The sequence below is a fragment of the Bidens hawaiensis genome, unplaced genomic scaffold (assembly GCF_021521415.1).
Source record: "Bidens hawaiensis isolate Kalapana, Puna unplaced genomic scaffold, B.hawaiensis_p1.1 tig00001721_1, whole genome shotgun sequence".
Classification (NCBI taxonomy): Eukaryota; Viridiplantae; Streptophyta; class Magnoliopsida; order Asterales; family Asteraceae; genus Bidens; species Bidens hawaiensis.
Window position 1 is genome coordinate 1,270,558 of NW_027491098.1, and position 17,632 is coordinate 1,288,189.

Here is a 17,632-nt window from a genome sequence, read left to right on the forward strand (position 1 = left end):
TACAAGAAATTTGGGAATTGGACTATCATGATTTTAAGATTCCTTTGTTCAGATGTAAGTGGGTGAACAACCGTACAGGTGTTCAAGTTGACAAATATGGGTTTACACTTGTTGACCTTGCAACCGACGGCTATAGATCTGAACCATTCGTTATGGCAAAACATGTCACACAAGTTTTTTTTGTCAAGGACCCGAGCAAACCAAGATACCACATTGTCTTTCAAGGTAAACGACATATTCTTGGTGTCGATAATGTCGTTAACGAAGAGGAAGATGACCACTTTGATGATCTACCACCGTTTTCGGTCGATATTGAACCAAGTGATTACGAGAATATGAGGCACACCACATACTTACGTGATGACATTGATGAGATTTATGTTGATGAAGGTTTGATATAGTCAGTTTATTAATATAATTTATCTTTATTTTTTTAAAAATTTTAATAACCAGTTTATTAATAATTTTATTTTATGCAGAATAAACAAGAATGATGAAGATAAATAGACGTGTTTGATTATGAGTGTTAAGGAGACATTGTCGATTGTTTGTGTGATTTCATTTAAAACTTTTAAAAAATATGTGTTTTATTTGTTTGTTTTATTATGAGTGTTCTATATTGTATATTGTTAAGAACCGAACCGAAATCAAACGGTTTTAGAAAATCATAAAACCGAAAGTTTGGTTTTCGGTTCGGTTTTAGTCACAAACCCACCGCACCGAAAAAACCGAAACCAAACTTTTTTTTCCATCAACCGTATTTTATTGTTTGGTTATAATTTACATAAATTAAACAAATTATTTACGTAACTTAAACACCACTAATGTTGTTTTAATAGCCATTTAATAAAAATGTTATCATTTACATAAACAAATTATATTTGGCTTTATATTATGCTGTACACCACAGTCACACCGCCAAATTCCAAGTCACCGCCAAATTCCACCCCCAAAAGTCAAAAGTATTTGACATTCCCTCCAGTGATCTATATCCATTCAATTAGGCGCCAAACTATTAAGTACACCGCCAATCTATTCACACACCACCCCTAATTGCAAACTCTAACTTATCAGTAACTCATTCAGCCCCAATCGGACCACCCACTGAAATAAGCCCCACCCACGACGAACTGTTGACTGAAATTGTACTGCTCGTCAGCCCTCTTTGCCTCTTCAACAAGCACAGTAAGTCACATCTTCAGTTATTTTTGTTAATTGTTTAGGCAGTGGGGAACCTGAACCAAAGTTATTGTTTTGTTTCAATTTCATTATTTATATGTTTGGGCTGATGTGGTTGTGAATAAATAAAGGGTTGTATGTGGTCCTGGCCTGATATTAAAGTGTATTAATTGCACGTGTAGTAGTTTGTTAGATTATATTTAATTGCAAGTGTATTAATTTGACTTTCACTCACCATAGGTATGAGTAACATAAAGAAAACCTCACGCGGGATTGCTGCTTTTTTAACTAAAATTCCCGAGGACAAGTTACCTATGAGATTTGATGAAAATAATATGCCGCTACATGATGATCCAGAAATACTTGGCAAATTTAGTTCATTCTATGGGATGACGGTTCAACATTGCTTTCCAATTCATATTCAAATGTGAAAATTCGAAGACAAAGAGTTTGATTACGTGTGGTCAGAAACGAAGGCACGTATTATATTTTTAACTTAATATGAAATACCTATAAATTATTGGTTATTATTTTAACTTGGTGTTTTTATTCTATAGCAATTTTGGAAGATTGAGACTGATGCGCCTAAAGAATATATGAGGAGGTGGGCTGTGAGACTTGGCACAAACTTTCGATCTAGGACTGCTACAAATTATATATATAATCCAGACCCTAGTCCAGATGCCCCGAAAGCTTATGAAAAATTTCCATTTATTGATGAAGAAGAATGGAAGTTGTTCGTTATACAAAAGACTAGTGAGGAGGCTATGGTATATTTGAATTGTTTATTAATATTAATAATATTATATGTATATGTTTGCATGTAATTAACGACAATTTGTTGACTTATGTAAAGGAAAAAAGAGAAAAAGCAAAAGCTAGTAATTCAAAGAGAAAAAACACGCCTAAGGTAGGACGAGAAGGCTATAGAGGTTTGAAACGAAAGCAAAGTATCAAATGGCCCCAGCTTGAGGAAAGCTACCCGGGACTTAAAGGAATACAAAACTCACGTTCTAGGTTGTTTATAATGGGTCATGCAACAAAAAACAAAAAAACCAAGCTGTATTCACTTGATGATGATGGGATTGAGAAGGCTGATGCTTTGGTAAATGATTATGCTATTTAGTTATATGAAAATGAATTCAGTTTGATTTATTAATGTTATAGTTAGATGTTTTAACAAATGTTTTTTGTAGTATCGAGTCGAGCAAGTTATGATAGCTGATGGAAGCTATAATGAAAATAAAGAAGACCCGCTTGTTCGAGTTGTTGGACCCAAGCACGGCGGGCGATCAAGAACGGTGTCCCAGATCATAGGTAATGACTATACATATATACATATATTTGTTGCAAAAAATCTTTTGTACGCACATTCTAGATTTGTTAATTGTTCATCGGTTATTCCAAAAAAATAAAAAATAAATAAAGATATATATTTTTGTTGTTATGATGCTTGCTATTATATTTTGTTATAATAATGTTGCTATATTTTTGTTGGCACCAAAAAGTTGGTATGCTGCTTCTTGTTATAATAATGTGGTCATGATTTTTTTGTTAACCAAATTTTGCATAGAATCCTCCCCTTTTATATATATATAAATTGATAAAATTGATATTGTTATAATGAGTTTATAGGCTACACTAAAGTTCATGGAGGGTTGTTTAAAAATGTGAACTATGGTAGAAACTCGATACGACAAGTGGACACGTGTACTGATGGACATGTCAACTATCCACCTATCATGGTAATATATTTTAATTGTTTGCTATATATATGTACATATATATTAAAAATGTTGAATGGTCTTGCAGAGCGAAACCCGATGTGAGTTGCTAATAAACGTGGGTGACTCACTAGTGAAGGTGGCTGAAGGTAAGGCGTGGCCGACCATCGGTGCGGTTTTACGTTGTAAGCCAATAATGGTAGATTGTGTCAAGGTTTTCGTGGATGGCATTGTTGATTCATTTAAAGATTTTGAAGTCTACAATGTAACAAAAACAACAGAAGTTAATACGGTTGAGACGTTGGTTGGTCAAATCATTCAGTGGCCAAGAATATCGATAAGGGTATATTTTTGTTTATATGTTTAAATTTATTTTAGTGTTAAAATATATTTTAGTGCATCAGTATTTACTAGAATATATTTTTGTTAAATTGTAGCTTGTGAACCAAAGGGCACCAAGCAAGTCACCAAGTTCCCCGAGAGTGGAGTTGAGTTCTTCTTCACCGAGTCATACAAGCAACTCGCCACAAATAAATGACAATGACAATGACACCGCGAACGCTTTAACTTTATGTTCACAAAAGGTCAACCGATTTACTCTAATATATATTTTTTAATTTAGTTTGATTTGTTTATATTATAACAATTTGTTTGCTATTTTAGACTAATCAAGTGGGTCGTGTCTCCCCACAATTTCACGATGAGAACTTCGCGAGCAGTTCATTTTATCAACCGGTAGCCGGCCCATTTACTCTCATATTTTTTGTTTATTTAGTTTGATTTGTTAGTGTTATAACAGTTTTTTTGTTAATTTAGGTTGATGAAGACAATTACGAGCCTGAAGTGGTAAAATCAAATCTCTTTGAAGATGGTCATTTAAATGCGGTTAGTTTTCAAAAACTGGTTTATATAACAATATGTATGTACACACACATATTTTTACGCAAGTACTAATGTTTTGATAATCGTATATAGTTAATATCTATGGACCAACAACAAATTGGTACAAATGCTTGAGGGCTGGACTGCTGAGGCATCTCAAGGTTAGCGCAAATTCTACCATTTTTAATGTTTGCTTATATCCAACGGCTCAAACCTAAAAGATAACTTGCTGTTGACTAAAATTGTCATAATTTGCTGACTTAATGACCCATTAACAAACTGTCCTGAAATGATATTGTGTGCTAAAACCTGTAGTTTGACTTGTGAGAAGTCGGATCATAAAATATATGTTATGTGCTCAGTTTGCAATAACCTTGAAGCTTGTGACCCAAAATTGCCTAATACCAGAAATACCCTTGATAAGCAAACAACCGATTTGTTTGGAAATTAACTGTAATTTGAAGCTGACATATTTATTCGTTTATGTTCATTAATTAATGCTAGTGAACCGTTTGTTTATTTTGTTAGCGAACAAACATAAACGAACACTTACATTTTCTTGTCGAAAACACTTACATATTTTTAAGCTTCATTTTACTAATGTAATATGTTTTGTTAGGTGATTTCTATGGTTTGACTTGTGATAATAAAGACGTCGGTTCAAGTTGCAAGATTGAAGACATCGGTTCAAGTAGTTAGAATGAAGATGTCGTTTTTGAAAGTTATTATGTATTACTTTTACTTTTAACCTATATATATATTTGTGACACAATGAAACTTTTTGTATATTATCATCTTCGGTTTTTCAGGAAATTCATATTTCATATTATGTTATTTATAATATTATTTGTTTTCTGGAAACTAAAAAAAAATAAAAAAGAATCAAATGGTGCGGTCACAAAAACACCATCTTTTGGATTGGTTCATATTAAGAGGGTTCATATTAAGAGGTGCAGTTCATATTTGGATGCAGCATAAGGTGCGGCTCTCCTTTATATAAGCAGAAGGTGCGGTTTGAAGAAGATGCGGTTGTATTTTAACAGATGGTGCGATGGTATAAAGTGCGGTCCTTGACCCGCACCTTCTAGGGAAATTAACCGCATCTTCAGGCCTCTTCTGTACTAGTGTGTTAACATGTACAAAAAATTTTAAAAATATTTTGTTGTTTAGAGTTCCTAAGAGTTTTTAACTTTACACACATACTAATATAATATTATCAAACCCCAAACCCACACTGGAGATAAAAACTCCTCGCCCCCGCCCTCCGGGGGGGTTGTTCCCGCCCCTTATCGCCCAGATTTATTGCCCACTACTTGTGGTCTTAGTGTGGAATAGGGTTATTAGTTGTCTTTATTTAACCCAATAGGTTATTGATTGTGACAAGTATGTTGATATGTAACCATTATGTCGCCTTTGAGGTTTCAAATTGTCATATTTATATCTTTAAAACACCATTGTATTTTTGTTTATATATATTATGGTTAGTTTTGTTGTTTTTATTTGTATTGTTGTGTTTTTATTTGTATTGTTGTTGTACATGTTGTAAACTTGCTTCATTTGCAAATATAAAGAACAAGGTTATGTATACAAAGTGTTGGATAAAAATTGGAATGACGAGGTAATTATTGAGTTTTGCCCATTTATGATTGGGGAATCAAGTAATTTTATATATTATTAAATTTGTAGTTGGAACTTAATAGTATGCACACATTGAAGTTATAACTGTTAATGGGCTGTACGGGTTTTAAATGGGAAATTAAACCCAAAAAATGAGTTTTGGTGTTATATGATGCGTACTCTACACCCATGCGCATGTAGTGGATGTTCACACTCAAGAGGGCTAATCTAATTCTACGCCAAAAATGCAAGTCAGTGTAGGCTGCACTCAACCCAGCATAGTAGGCACCATTCTTGTTTTCAGTTTCGATTTTTGTTGTTTTTGAGTTGGAATTTGCACATATCGTTGATATATGATAATTTACAACACAAATACTAATTTGTGCTGCTATAATACCTTAGGTAAAGCTCTACGCGGTTGGTGATTAAGCTCTCAAGACAATTACGGAAAACACATCTCGATGTCGGGTTTAAATGTGTCAAAAGATTAAAATGTTAAGTGATAGGGTTCCAGGGGCAACACATCAAATCGGCATGAATGACTAAAAAGTTGCATAAAAATAGTATTCGGAAGTTACCAGACTAAAGCAACAAGTAAGCAACTTGCTACTGTTCAATATCAACTTGTTGATTACAGGCACTTAGCTACTTGTGGGTCAAGGGGGCACCAGACATGATTCCAAGGTTGTGCATACGGCGTTCAAAAGACAATGTTGTTAAAAGAAACCAGGATAATTAATCCCACCAAATACTACCGGTTTACAACATATAACCCGACTCTGAAAGTCTATAAAAGTACAAATAACAACCGTTGACCAAAGCATAAACCAAAAGGGTATAGCTGTAAAATATACCGGGACCGAGACTAAACTAACAAAAGCACAAGCATCTTTTGCTATCCAACTGATCTCATCACCTACCCCATGTACACTTCATTTAGACTCACCTCCTACTACGGTGATGGCGGTCTTCGTTTCGATCCTTCCGGTGAGACAAATAGTCAGACGAGTAAGGGTTCCACCGATCATCATCGTGACTCGAACCCGTTTCACGCACCAACGGGCTTCGTCTTCCATAACTCGAGCCTCGAGAGTCGTAACCAGGGTACCTAGGCGAGAAGCTAGACGGCAAGGACCCGCCAACTGGGTGATCAACCCCAGGCGGTCCATCGTCTCGGTTATCACGGCTCCATCGTTCTTCAGAAGAATAATGATGATGTCTACTAGATGTAAAAGATTCGGTTGAATTGTTGAATCTGTTGTTTGATGATCTACTTTTAGGTTGATCGAACTTCCAAGCCCGTGCTGCCCACCGCCACTCATCAGCATTCTCAGGAATCGGGGCGTTTACTCCCGGAAACAGAACGCTCATTTTCTTAGGCGGTTCTGGTTCGTGCTTAGGCGGCTCTTCGCCACCATGAGGCGGGGATATATCCATATCAAGAATTTCACCATCCTCAGTTTCTTGCTTAACCGCCGGCGCCACCACATCACCAAATATCTCAATCCCGGATGGCTGATCATCGTCTTCTGCATCTGCAGTTTTAAAACACGGGTTTAGAACAAATTTACAAAAATAGTTTCGCAAAACATGAATCGTTTACCTAAATATCCTGGTGGGTAACCGATCTCACGCATTCGGTTAAGCCATGGAGGTGGATCCCGCTCCTAATTAACATAATAATATTAATAATGATGATGATGATAATAATAATAATAATAATAACAACAACAATAACAATAACAATAAATCAATAATAATGTTAATGACAATGTCAAAAGGGTAATAGAATAATCGAAAAACCGTAGAATTTGACTTTTTTTTCTTACCCCAAGGCCGAGAAGATTTCTTGTTTCTGGGTCTAAAGAACCGGGCCTTAAACCATCAAATTTTCCTCCAGGAGTGTCTTGATAGTATCGGGTCGGGTTACACAAAATTGAATTCTGGTTACGTTTAGCTTTGTGTTGTTTACGAGCGTTATTAACAGCAGCATTATCACGAGGCTTTAGGCATTCTTTTAGTGCATGGTTATAGGAACCGCAATTAAAGCAACGAGAACCATCTACTATTTCCAGTCCTCTAATTACAAGAAACGAGACCACCATGAACACATATAATAATGAAGCACTTTAAAGAATATAATTGCATACCCCTCTAGATTACTCGGGCCATCTGTTGATGTTAAGCCGAAAGAATACCCACGATCATAAAGCGGGATTGAATTGCTATCTAAAGTTATAACTTCCTTGCTTTGAAAATTACTAGTTTGACCATCCATCCAGAATGACTACATAAAACAAATAAAAGTAACATTCAGTATCAAATAAAAGTGAATGATCAGTAAAAGAATTAAAAAAAAAGATAAATATACCACTGAAGAAGATTTGTCCAAACCAATACTAAGACCAGGATAATAGGTCCCTTCACCAGACTCAAGCTCAACCTTTGAATCCTGAACAGTAGAGAAATTCAAAATTTTAACAACGTTAAATCTTGTTAAATGACTACTGAAAACCAATACTTCATACAAGTGAAAAAATGATGTGTTTAATTCAAGCATCTATGAAGTAAGTCAAGTAACAGAATTTACAGAAATTAATATGCTTGAAAAAAAACTAAATTAACCTTTTAACTGAAAGAAAATTAATACAAATGCATGCACTTGATTGGTAAAGAAACAATGAAACTATGGCATCCTAAGGTGTGTTTACAATTAGTTACAAGATTTGTAAACTTTGATAATAAAATATAAGTAACAAACAAGCTTACACTAGATGAAGAAGTATGTTTAGCATGCCACTCAGACCACTTTTGTAATAACTCCTCAAGCTTTCGTTTACTCTCTCTAATACACATAAGATATTCGGTTAGAGCTTATACGAAGAACAAAAACTCTGAACCATAAGCCTCTTAAGAGGATATTAACCAGGTCAGAAACTGTCGTTAAAAAACTTGAACAGAAAAGACAAAAAAATTTGTATTCACATATCAGTACTCCATCTGTTCCTACTCAGGTGTCCCTTTCACCTCAAGCAATGATAAAGATAATTATATAAATATGTGGAAGAAAACGAAGGGAAATTATAGATTCTTAACATTTTGAGAAAATGAAAATACAGAGGAGTTGAAAACTGAACATCTAAATAGAAATAACAGAAAGTGTTAAATAATAATGTTTTCCTTAATACCTCGTTATAGAATTATAAATGATATGGACTGAAGCTTGCTGTTCATCAACAGTTATTCGGGGTCTTTTAAGACCAGAAACGGCTAGCATTGCAAGTGAAAACATATTAGGAAACTTACTAACATACTGCAAGGAATTAGATCCATACATGTATGAACCAAAGAAAGAAAATATATAATTATAATTTACCATAATACCAAGTAAAGTTAACAGAAATACATAAAAATTAAAAAGATGTTGAGAAAGCAGTTAAATATACCATCAATCTCACGATTGCCACCTGGACTTCCATTTCTCTTAAGAACTCCATCTTGAACTGATGAACCGTTCTCAGCAACCACTGAAACTCTATTCTCTATAACTGCAGACTCGTTTACTTCAAAACTAAGAGTTAAATCATGTTCCTTATTTTCTGCTAGTGTAGCTTCAGCATGTTCGACTTTGTCAATAACCAAGACATCCCCATTAAGTTGACCTTCCGTAACACCATCACCACTAGGTTGACTTTCAGCTTCACTGTGCATACTATTACCATTATTTCCATTTACACTTTCACCCCCTGGACTATTAAATTCAGGAAGCTTAATGAAGTCCTCCTCATCCTTTTCCAAATCAGGCAAATTTTCCATTTTTCAACAAATTCTAGTAAAACACCCTGCAACATATTCATTTTGTTCAATTCTCGTTAAAGATACAGTAAAATAGCTATACAATTTCCTAATTGCTACTTTTTTTATATAAAAACAACAAATTTGGCATGAAATCTAGATTTTAAATTGACCTGTAACCGACAATTTCACATTCACATATCTATATAACAGAAAATCAGAACCAATTTGCAGCTGCAAAATCTTTAGAAATGAAACACATACATTCAAATAGACATCTAAATTCCTATCAAGACCGCAATATAAAATCATCTTTTGGCATAAACCCAAACCTAAAAGCCTAAATTATAAATCAGGGTTTCCGTAAAAACTCATAAACATTCTCTAAATCTGGCAAACTTTTCATCTTTTTTTTTTCAACAAATTCTACTCAAACGCCCTGAAACATTCATTTCATTCAATTCTCATAAAAGATAGGGTAAAACAGCTATAACAATTTGCAAAGTACTACTTTTTGTATATAAAAACAACCAATTAAGCATGAAATCTAGATATTTATAATTTTACACCAATTCGCAGCTGCAAAATCTTTAAAAATTAAATATATACATGCAATTACACATATAAAAACTCCCATCAAAAACCCAATACACAATCAGCTCCTAGCATAATCCTAAACCCAAACCCAAACCTAACCCTAAAAACCCAAATTAAAAATTAGGGTTTCGTTACAAACTCATAAACATTCACGGCACAGCTGCAGTTCACTTAATTCCCATCAAATTAATAACTAATCAGACAAATGCAGCAATAACACAGCTGAAACATAACTAATTAACCGATAATCGTTCGAATCGTTATCTCGTTTCTGGGTTTTTTATTCAGAGATAATAATAATAATAATAATAATAATAATAATAATAATAATAATAATTAATAATATTCGAAACTGAATCAAGAAAAAATAAGGGTTTACCTGAATTGGGGGAAAAAGATGGCTGTGTTGTGTGTTGGGATCTTGGAATGGTATGGTATGGTTAGTCGAGGAGTAAAGATGAACGAAAGGTCATTTGGGTGTCAACAGGAATCAACGAGGCTAGATATAATTGATTGGTGATTTTAGATGTTTTTGGCCGTACGATTCAGATTAGATGGTTCAATCCGCCAAAAGTTTGCCTCACCTCATTGGGTTATTATTATGTTAGGAGATTCAAAAAAAAATTTAATTTAGTGGTATTTATTTTTTAAAATAGGTCAAAAATTTGAAGGTGAGATAAAGTTTTAAGAGGTTTGGTTCATCCTAGATTTGTATGACGATAATAATAATTTAGAAGCAAGACTAGTCGTCTAGCTTAGGGGTAAGGTTAGTAAAACAAGGGCTTTGAACCCTGACCTTAATGTTATCATATTGGGTTAGACACTTGGAACAATCCACTCAATGATGAGCGGCACATGTAGCATTCGTGCTCGGGTAAAGTGTTGTCACTTGATTAACGACAGAAAGCTTATGCGTTTGTAGAATGTCTCGCGGAACAATCAAAGATCATGTTACTAGTACTAATCATCTGATTGTTTAATTGAACTTCAAAGTACAGACTATGAACTTTTGTTGCATTCTTGCTCTTTATAACCAAATCGAAGTTGTTAGGCTAAGTGTTGTGAAGAGGTTAGTTAATCAAAAAAAGTAATGTCACGTCATGCCACAGTGTTTGCCACATAGGTAGTGAGACGTTAACTAACCAACCCAAAAAACAAGTGTAACACCAAGCGTGGTCCACAACGCTAAAATCCCCCCCCCTCCTTTTTCCATTAGTTGCTTTCACTCATTGGGCCCCACCCTTCCTCACCATCTACGTTGGGTAAATATTTGAAGCTCGAAAACGGTCGGGGCGACGACGTCCCCCAGTGTTTTGGGCCAAAACTCTCTATTACGCTTGGTCTAATGAATGAGGTTAGTTAACCAAGATATTAAAGAAAAATGATTGGTTGAAATGGAGGTGGACCCTATAAAAGAAGCAGCGAGAGAAGGGAAGGTTGGTGGCGCCAAGAAGGTGTTGTGGGAATTGGGAAGGATTGTTGGAGTGGGGCCCCTCCACCTCCGTAACACTTATTAGTCTTAACTGTCTTATGTTTTGATTAGGTGAATCAAAATCTTACATCAAAGTTGTTTGGTTGTGATTTTCAATTAAATTGTCAACGTGACTTTTCTCTTTGAAGGTACACTGATTTGCTTTTATATTTATTGTTATGCTTTTATGTCTGAAGCTTTTCTTTTTGATAATGTTTTTTGTTGGTTTCTCTCGATTATTTCAAAACTTTTCCTGGTTGACAATCGGTTTTGATTTTGCCAAGTTAATTAATGATTATCTGGTCATTGGACTCATTGGCTTAATCCAGAATTCATATAAATGATAGTGTTGTTGAAAAGTATTATGGTACTATGCTGCAATGCAACATAAATCATTATCAAATTTAATTTACACAATTGATAATGCTTTGTGTTTCACATCCTGTAAAATGGTCATTTAGAGTAAAAGTTTGTGGATGGGAAGTGCAATATTCAATATTCATCTTAGTGGACAGAATTAAATGCATTTGGCTATAAAATATCATCACTAGAAGACGTAATTGAGCGCGCAGTTAGTTATGCTGTGCTGCCACAACACTTGGTCACAGGGCGATTTGATTGACCAAATCTGTGCTGCAACATGTGACGTGGTCCAACCAATCATATTTCGAAAAGTGCAGCACAATGCATTTGTTATAAAGCTAATTTTGGAATTGTGATTAATGTCCATGACCCATTCTTGTAAAGCTCAAACAACAAAACATCAAATAAATCTCCAGCTTAAGAACTTGAAATCGTATGAAGTCATCAAAGAGACCATCTCCACCATTGAAGGCAATCAAGTTAAGATTAAATTTAACTTACAGTACACATAGCATTAAGTTCTATATCAATCCTTATTCTCATCATTGATTCTCCATGAAAACACCATCACTACCTGAACCACCACCGTTGTATGGCCGAGATGGGTGAATTAAGAAATGGAGCATATTGGTTGATGACTGGATTAGCCACCCTCCCAATTTTAGACCACACACTTTGATGGTAACCAGCGGTAACAGGCGCATGATACATGAGCTTCAATAACTGCCACAAAAGAATTCAAATTATTTAATACATGTACCTCATTATTTTTACCTTATTTTGGGTATACTACAGTTTCCGTCCTTTATGGGTGTAGCCTACAGGCTACAAATCATGTCCTTTAACTTCACTAAGTATAAATAAGCCACTAGAGTTCCTATGTTGTCACACTTTTCGTCATTTCCACAAACTGATCTTAACTTTTTCCGTGAGTTTGTTTTTAAATTTGTGTAATTTTCACAATTCTTTTCTTTAGTTGTAAGAGAAAATGGTCAATTTGTCAACCTTTTCTTCCTTCACAGTTCACACTAACTAATGTTAGCCTTTTCAGTTGGTTTTTACAGAAATGACCATTTTGCCCTTACAACTAGTAAAGAACATGTGTGATTTTTACAATTATTTTCTCTAGTTGTAACGTCATTTTTGTCACACTTTTTATTCTATTCACTAACTTTCATTAATCTTTTTTTCAGTTGGTTTTATATAATGACCATTTGCCCTTACAACTTAAAAACAAAATGTGTATTTTTTAACAATTCTTTTCTCTAGTTGTAAGGGCAAAATGGTCATTTTTAAAAAACTAACTGAAAAATTAACAAAAGTTAGTGGAAAGAACAAAACGTGTGACAACATATGTGCTTTACAGACGTTTGTTGTACAGTTGAAGTTAAAAGACAAAACCTGTAATTTACCCTACTCTTTTAACCACTTTAACCCAATTAATTAGAAGAATGTACTAACCTGCCAATACATGAAAGTCTGTACTATGTTACGCTGCCACCTGCATTTACAAATAATAAATTCAAAACAACAGCTTACATTAATGTTTTGTTTTAGATTATAAAAGCACGATAACTTACGATAAAAGAGAGACAATCAAAAGAAAGACAACTCCAATCTCAGATTGCGAAGTCAGTATGCTGAGTGTTGCCGTGTTTGACTCCACCCAAACACAAACCTCTTCCAAGTATTTCCTGTATAAAAAATAAATAAAACACAACTTAACATCATTTATACGATCACATTGTTTTACAAACAAAGATAATGTAGATAATGTTTACCTATACATGGAAGAACGACCAAAATTCCGCCTAGTGAAAGCAACTAACATGTAAGGCGAAGATTTGAGGTGACAAAAGTGAGGCAGTAAATGAAATAGATGAAGTCCTTTGTTGTGACTACTGATTGAAGCCAAACTTGCACTTCTTGCATATTCCATGCTCTTGGTTTCTGCAAATGAATGACATTAATATTATACCATCAAAAAATCATAATCATGAATGAAAAAAATGATTTTTATGAGCCAAAAACATTACCCCGTAAAGAGAGTAGAGTGAATAAAGCGAGGAGCATGCAGTCCCCATAAACGATAGTCGATACGCCCTGTTAGAAAGGCTTTTTGGAACGAGTGGGAACATAGCAAGCACAGCCACAACAAGAACCTGCAGAAATAAACATATTTAATAATCAGATTACAAATTTAAACTTCAAAATTATATACTAAAAAATGGATTTAATGCAATAATGCATTACCCAAGCATTGACAGAAAACTGAATCGTTTGTCGGTCCCAGCGCAAAGGCGTTGAACTTGGAGCCGGCGATGCCCCAGTGGATCTTGTACTGGACCCTACAATGATGTCATCGGTTAAATTATAAAACACACGAGTTGCCGTCTTTATAATATATATTTCTAGTACCCAGGAATCCAATATTAGTACCTGAAGTTGCAGGTGGCCTACGTTCGGTTGCAGTTGACGATGACGTCGTGGATGATCTTGTAGGTGGTGAGGTAGTATTTGTAGTCATTGGTTCCACAACAAGATCAGGATCCTGAAGTGAACATCAAGATATATATTTAAGATCAGTATAATAAAGTTAGTTAAAGTCAAACACAATTTATATTGTAATCTCACACATCCCACAAAGATATTTCAAACTGAAACTAACAACATCACTATTTAAATGCAAGTATAACATAGACATACAGGTCAAGTTATCCTACTCCGCCTCCTAAATCTAAGAAGGGTACAAAGACACAACGGATCGCAAAATATAACACCATGCTAAGTAATATAACACAATGTCGAGGAAAAAAAGACACAATGATGAAAATAAACAGAAGAGACAGTGATCTAAACAATATTTTAAAAACTACAAGCTAGATATCAAAAAGCAAAAACCTAAAATCTAGTATCGTAAAGTCCAATGCCGCTGGAGTCCATTTAATACCCTTCCTACAGCTTCCTAGTTTTAAAAGACCAACAAAGGGGATAATAACTCTAACTACAAAGAAGCTAAAAGGATAACAAATTCGAGACTCCTGAGGCCTAAACAAATACGATTCAAATTGGAAAGTAAAACCCTAAGTTGAAGGTCAGAATGAAATTGAAAACCAATTAATTAATATTAATAATAGAGAAGAAAAGAGTACGGACGATGAAGCGTTGGTAGAATTTGCGTTTGAAGTGAGTGATGACGTCAGAGCGAGAAGCCATGTGAGGAGGGATGAGAACATTGGACCAGTAATCAGCCCAACGAGGGTCGTTGTCGTAGTCGTAGGCCGCGGCTGCAATCCTCTTCAACTTCTGCGGATCTTGATCGTCGCCCATGCTGGATTGGATTGGATTGGATTGATGGGTAGCAGTCCCGTGGTTGGTGCCGCCTCTTATTATAGTCGTATTCGGGGATAGATTCTCCTTTCCTTGATAAGCGGTTGGTTGCGGCTAAAATATTAGTTGACCTGTTTGGGGATTCGGGTGGTAAAATTGTGAAACGGGTGGCTTTATCTTGTATTTTGAACGGATTATTAGAGCATTCTCATTCCATACACCGTCTCTATCCCTATAATTTAACTAAAAACACACTTTTCTCTAATATTTGATTATCTTCTAAAAACCTTCCACATCCAATTCTCTATATTTATCCCTATATTATTTTTTTATTAATTCTTTCTCTTTCTTCTACATACAATCACAACTACTAACTATTTTATCTTATTATATTAACAATAAACAACCCAAATTGAAATATTCATTTGCATAATGCAAGATAAAATAATTATAAATGTGACCCATAAGGACTCAAATTAATAATAAACAAGGTTTTATACCCCGCACGTTGCGGCGCACGGGCATGTTTGGTTATCTAGCTTCGATTAGAATGGATAACAATATTACATACAACAAAGCAAGTAAATCATTTTTCAACACTGCTTTAATTTCTTTGCTTAATTTCATCCACCCATTTGCCTTTTTCCTATACTCGTTTTCTATATGCTCCTTTTCCAACCAATGCAGCCTCGAACACTTGCTTCACTCTATGCATTTTGCTTCTTAAATCTAGCTTCTGACTCATTATTGACCCGAACCTATGTTTAAATGTTTCAACCCGGTTTTGGATGGTTACCACCACAACTAACTCTTTTTCAAAATAGAAATTTTACCTTCTTCCAGTTTCAATATGCAAAAATTGAGATAGAAGAGGCACACATTCCTTTCTTCACCTGCCAATAAAAAGAAAAAGTGAAACACAAAGGAAATCTAAGTAAAATGGACAAATTAGTACTTTGATTTCACATAATTTAAACAGAATAGTATATGTATTTCCAGGGAACTCAATATCATACATTTGAATGTCAAGAACTAATTGATAAGACCATAAAACAAACACTGATTGAAACTTGTGAGCGAATATTTATGAACCTCCGCTTATGACCTGCAAAACAAACGACAAATAAAAAAAAGTTGAAATGCAACAAACACATAAGGTGGTGGATGAAGAAATTATTACTAAAACAACATTTGACATCTCCAATTCCGATCCCATCATTCACATATCAATTAATATAATCAATAATTGTGTAAGACTAATACAAATTCAACTTGCACCACATATTCATTAAGAGGATAGTGCAAGCAGGGGAACACTCTAATCCATTGAATACGTTAATGTTATTCTGTTAGAATGGGTTACCGTACCGAATGTCACATGTTCATGAGTCATGACCTGCAACCCCTTTGTGTTCCTACCAAATAACACAGGTCATAATAATTAAACATGTGTATGTGCTCGTCTGATCCCAGTCAAAGTCATTCAAAAACTAGTGCAGGAGAGGGCAAACAACAACCAAAAAAACCACATGAACACAATTTTAACTACACCATAAAAAAAAACCAACTACATAATTTATACATCTAATCACAATTTTAAAGAAACTAAGATATTAAAATAACAATGCAAACACAATGACAAAACATGACTATTTCAGCTTCTAAGCAAGTACCCAACATGAACTCGCATACAATATCATACCTTTCCATCCTTGTAATATCCATTTCCCATCTTTATCAAACACGAAACCTTTATGCTACCTGGCCCGTTTAGAAATCTTTATAAACAAGGCACCACAATAAATGACCCATAACCCAAATTAAAAAAATATGCAGATCCAAGAAAAATTTGATGTTGTGCATATTTTGTGGACTCTTACATAGATCTTAAGATACCTTTTAAAACATAACGAAATTGAGAGATAAAGAGAGAAAAGTACCTATTGCAGGTTGTATCGATGAACACAATTGCTTCGATTTGAACAATAACTCTTTGATTTTGGTGCTTCAAAGGGAATGAAGACAGTAGAGAGGGCCGGTGATTTTCTTCAAAGGGAATCAATTGCCTTCTATTTGCTTCGATTTCTTCTATTTGCTTAAAGATGGTAGATGAACCTTAGAAATATGAGCGGGAAAGAAATGAGAGGGCGGGTGAAAGTACTGACTTTGTTGAGATGGGGTGCTACAGTAGCTTTTTATATATGAAGAGTTACTGTAGCATATTTCCATATTTTAGAGTTGGGGTATAAAGATAGGGAAGGGGATGAAGAGAATTATTGGCTGATTTTTCTAAATTTTAAGGATAGGGGGCATTTTAATGGAGGGAATGAGAATGCTCTTAGTAATGTATGTTTGTATTTTGAACATTGATACACAAATTGATTAAATTAGCATATGTCACGGTTCTCATTTTCTTCAACAACGAGATCGAGGTTACAGGTGAACCGTATTTGATTTGCTCATGTGGTGCAGCTACGTGCTATCGAATTTCCAAGACGGATACACACCCTGGTCAAGAATTCTTGTGATGTGTCAAAGATTGTTATAACTTTTTTTTGTTAATTTTGGATTATATGGTTTTTAGGGTTGAATGTTGTTGGATGCTTGAATCTAATGTATGAATCCCGTTGTTTTTTTAATTTCATTACATAAGGGGAGTTGTGGACAGCTAAGG

The 17,632-nt window shown here is 34.7% G+C and overlaps 1 protein-coding gene, 1 long non-coding RNA gene and 1 pseudogene across 4 annotated transcripts; 1 reads left to right on the top strand and 2 right to left on the bottom strand.

Moving 5' to 3' along the window:
- The first annotated feature begins 807 nt into the window (after positions 1–807).
- On the top strand, positions 808–2,454 carry LOC143595251 (uncharacterized). Its single transcript, XR_013146489.1, has 4 exons — positions 808–1,185; positions 1,420–1,949; positions 2,036–2,284; positions 2,376–2,454. It is a non-coding gene; the product is annotated as an uncharacterized LOC143595251 (long non-coding RNA).
- A 3,648-nt stretch (positions 2,455–6,102) lies between these two features.
- LOC143595803 (uncharacterized) lies at positions 6,103–10,443 on the bottom strand. 2 transcript variants are annotated; one of them, XM_077074739.1, is made up of 9 exons: positions 10,174–10,443; positions 8,861–9,244; positions 8,591–8,672; positions 8,172–8,247; positions 7,774–7,854; positions 7,553–7,689; positions 7,232–7,481; positions 7,006–7,069; positions 6,103–6,937 (listed from the first exon to the last, which is right to left on the bottom strand). In XM_077074739.1, the coding sequence occupies exons 2-9, from the start codon at positions 9,216–9,218 to the stop codon at positions 6,345–6,347; spliced, it is 1,641 nt and encodes a 546-aa protein (XP_076930854.1). In that variant the 5' UTR covers positions 9,219–9,244; positions 10,174–10,443; the 3' UTR covers positions 6,103–6,344. The 2 variants fall into 2 exon arrangements, with proteins under 2 accessions (XP_076930854.1, XP_076930849.1); XM_077074734.1 differs by having other exon boundaries at positions 6,104–6,937; positions 8,849–9,244; positions 10,174–10,441.
- A 1,590-nt stretch (positions 10,444–12,033) lies between these two features.
- On the bottom strand, positions 12,034–15,000 carry LOC143595815 (uncharacterized; annotated as a pseudogene). The gene is made up of 8 exons (XR_013146596.1): positions 14,785–15,000; positions 14,068–14,179; positions 13,882–13,976; positions 13,665–13,790; positions 13,410–13,578; positions 13,209–13,322; positions 13,090–13,129; positions 12,034–12,351 (listed from the first exon to the last, which is right to left on the bottom strand). The product of XR_013146596.1 is annotated as an uncharacterized LOC143595815 (transcript).
- Positions 15,001–17,632: the final 2,632 nt, after the last annotated feature.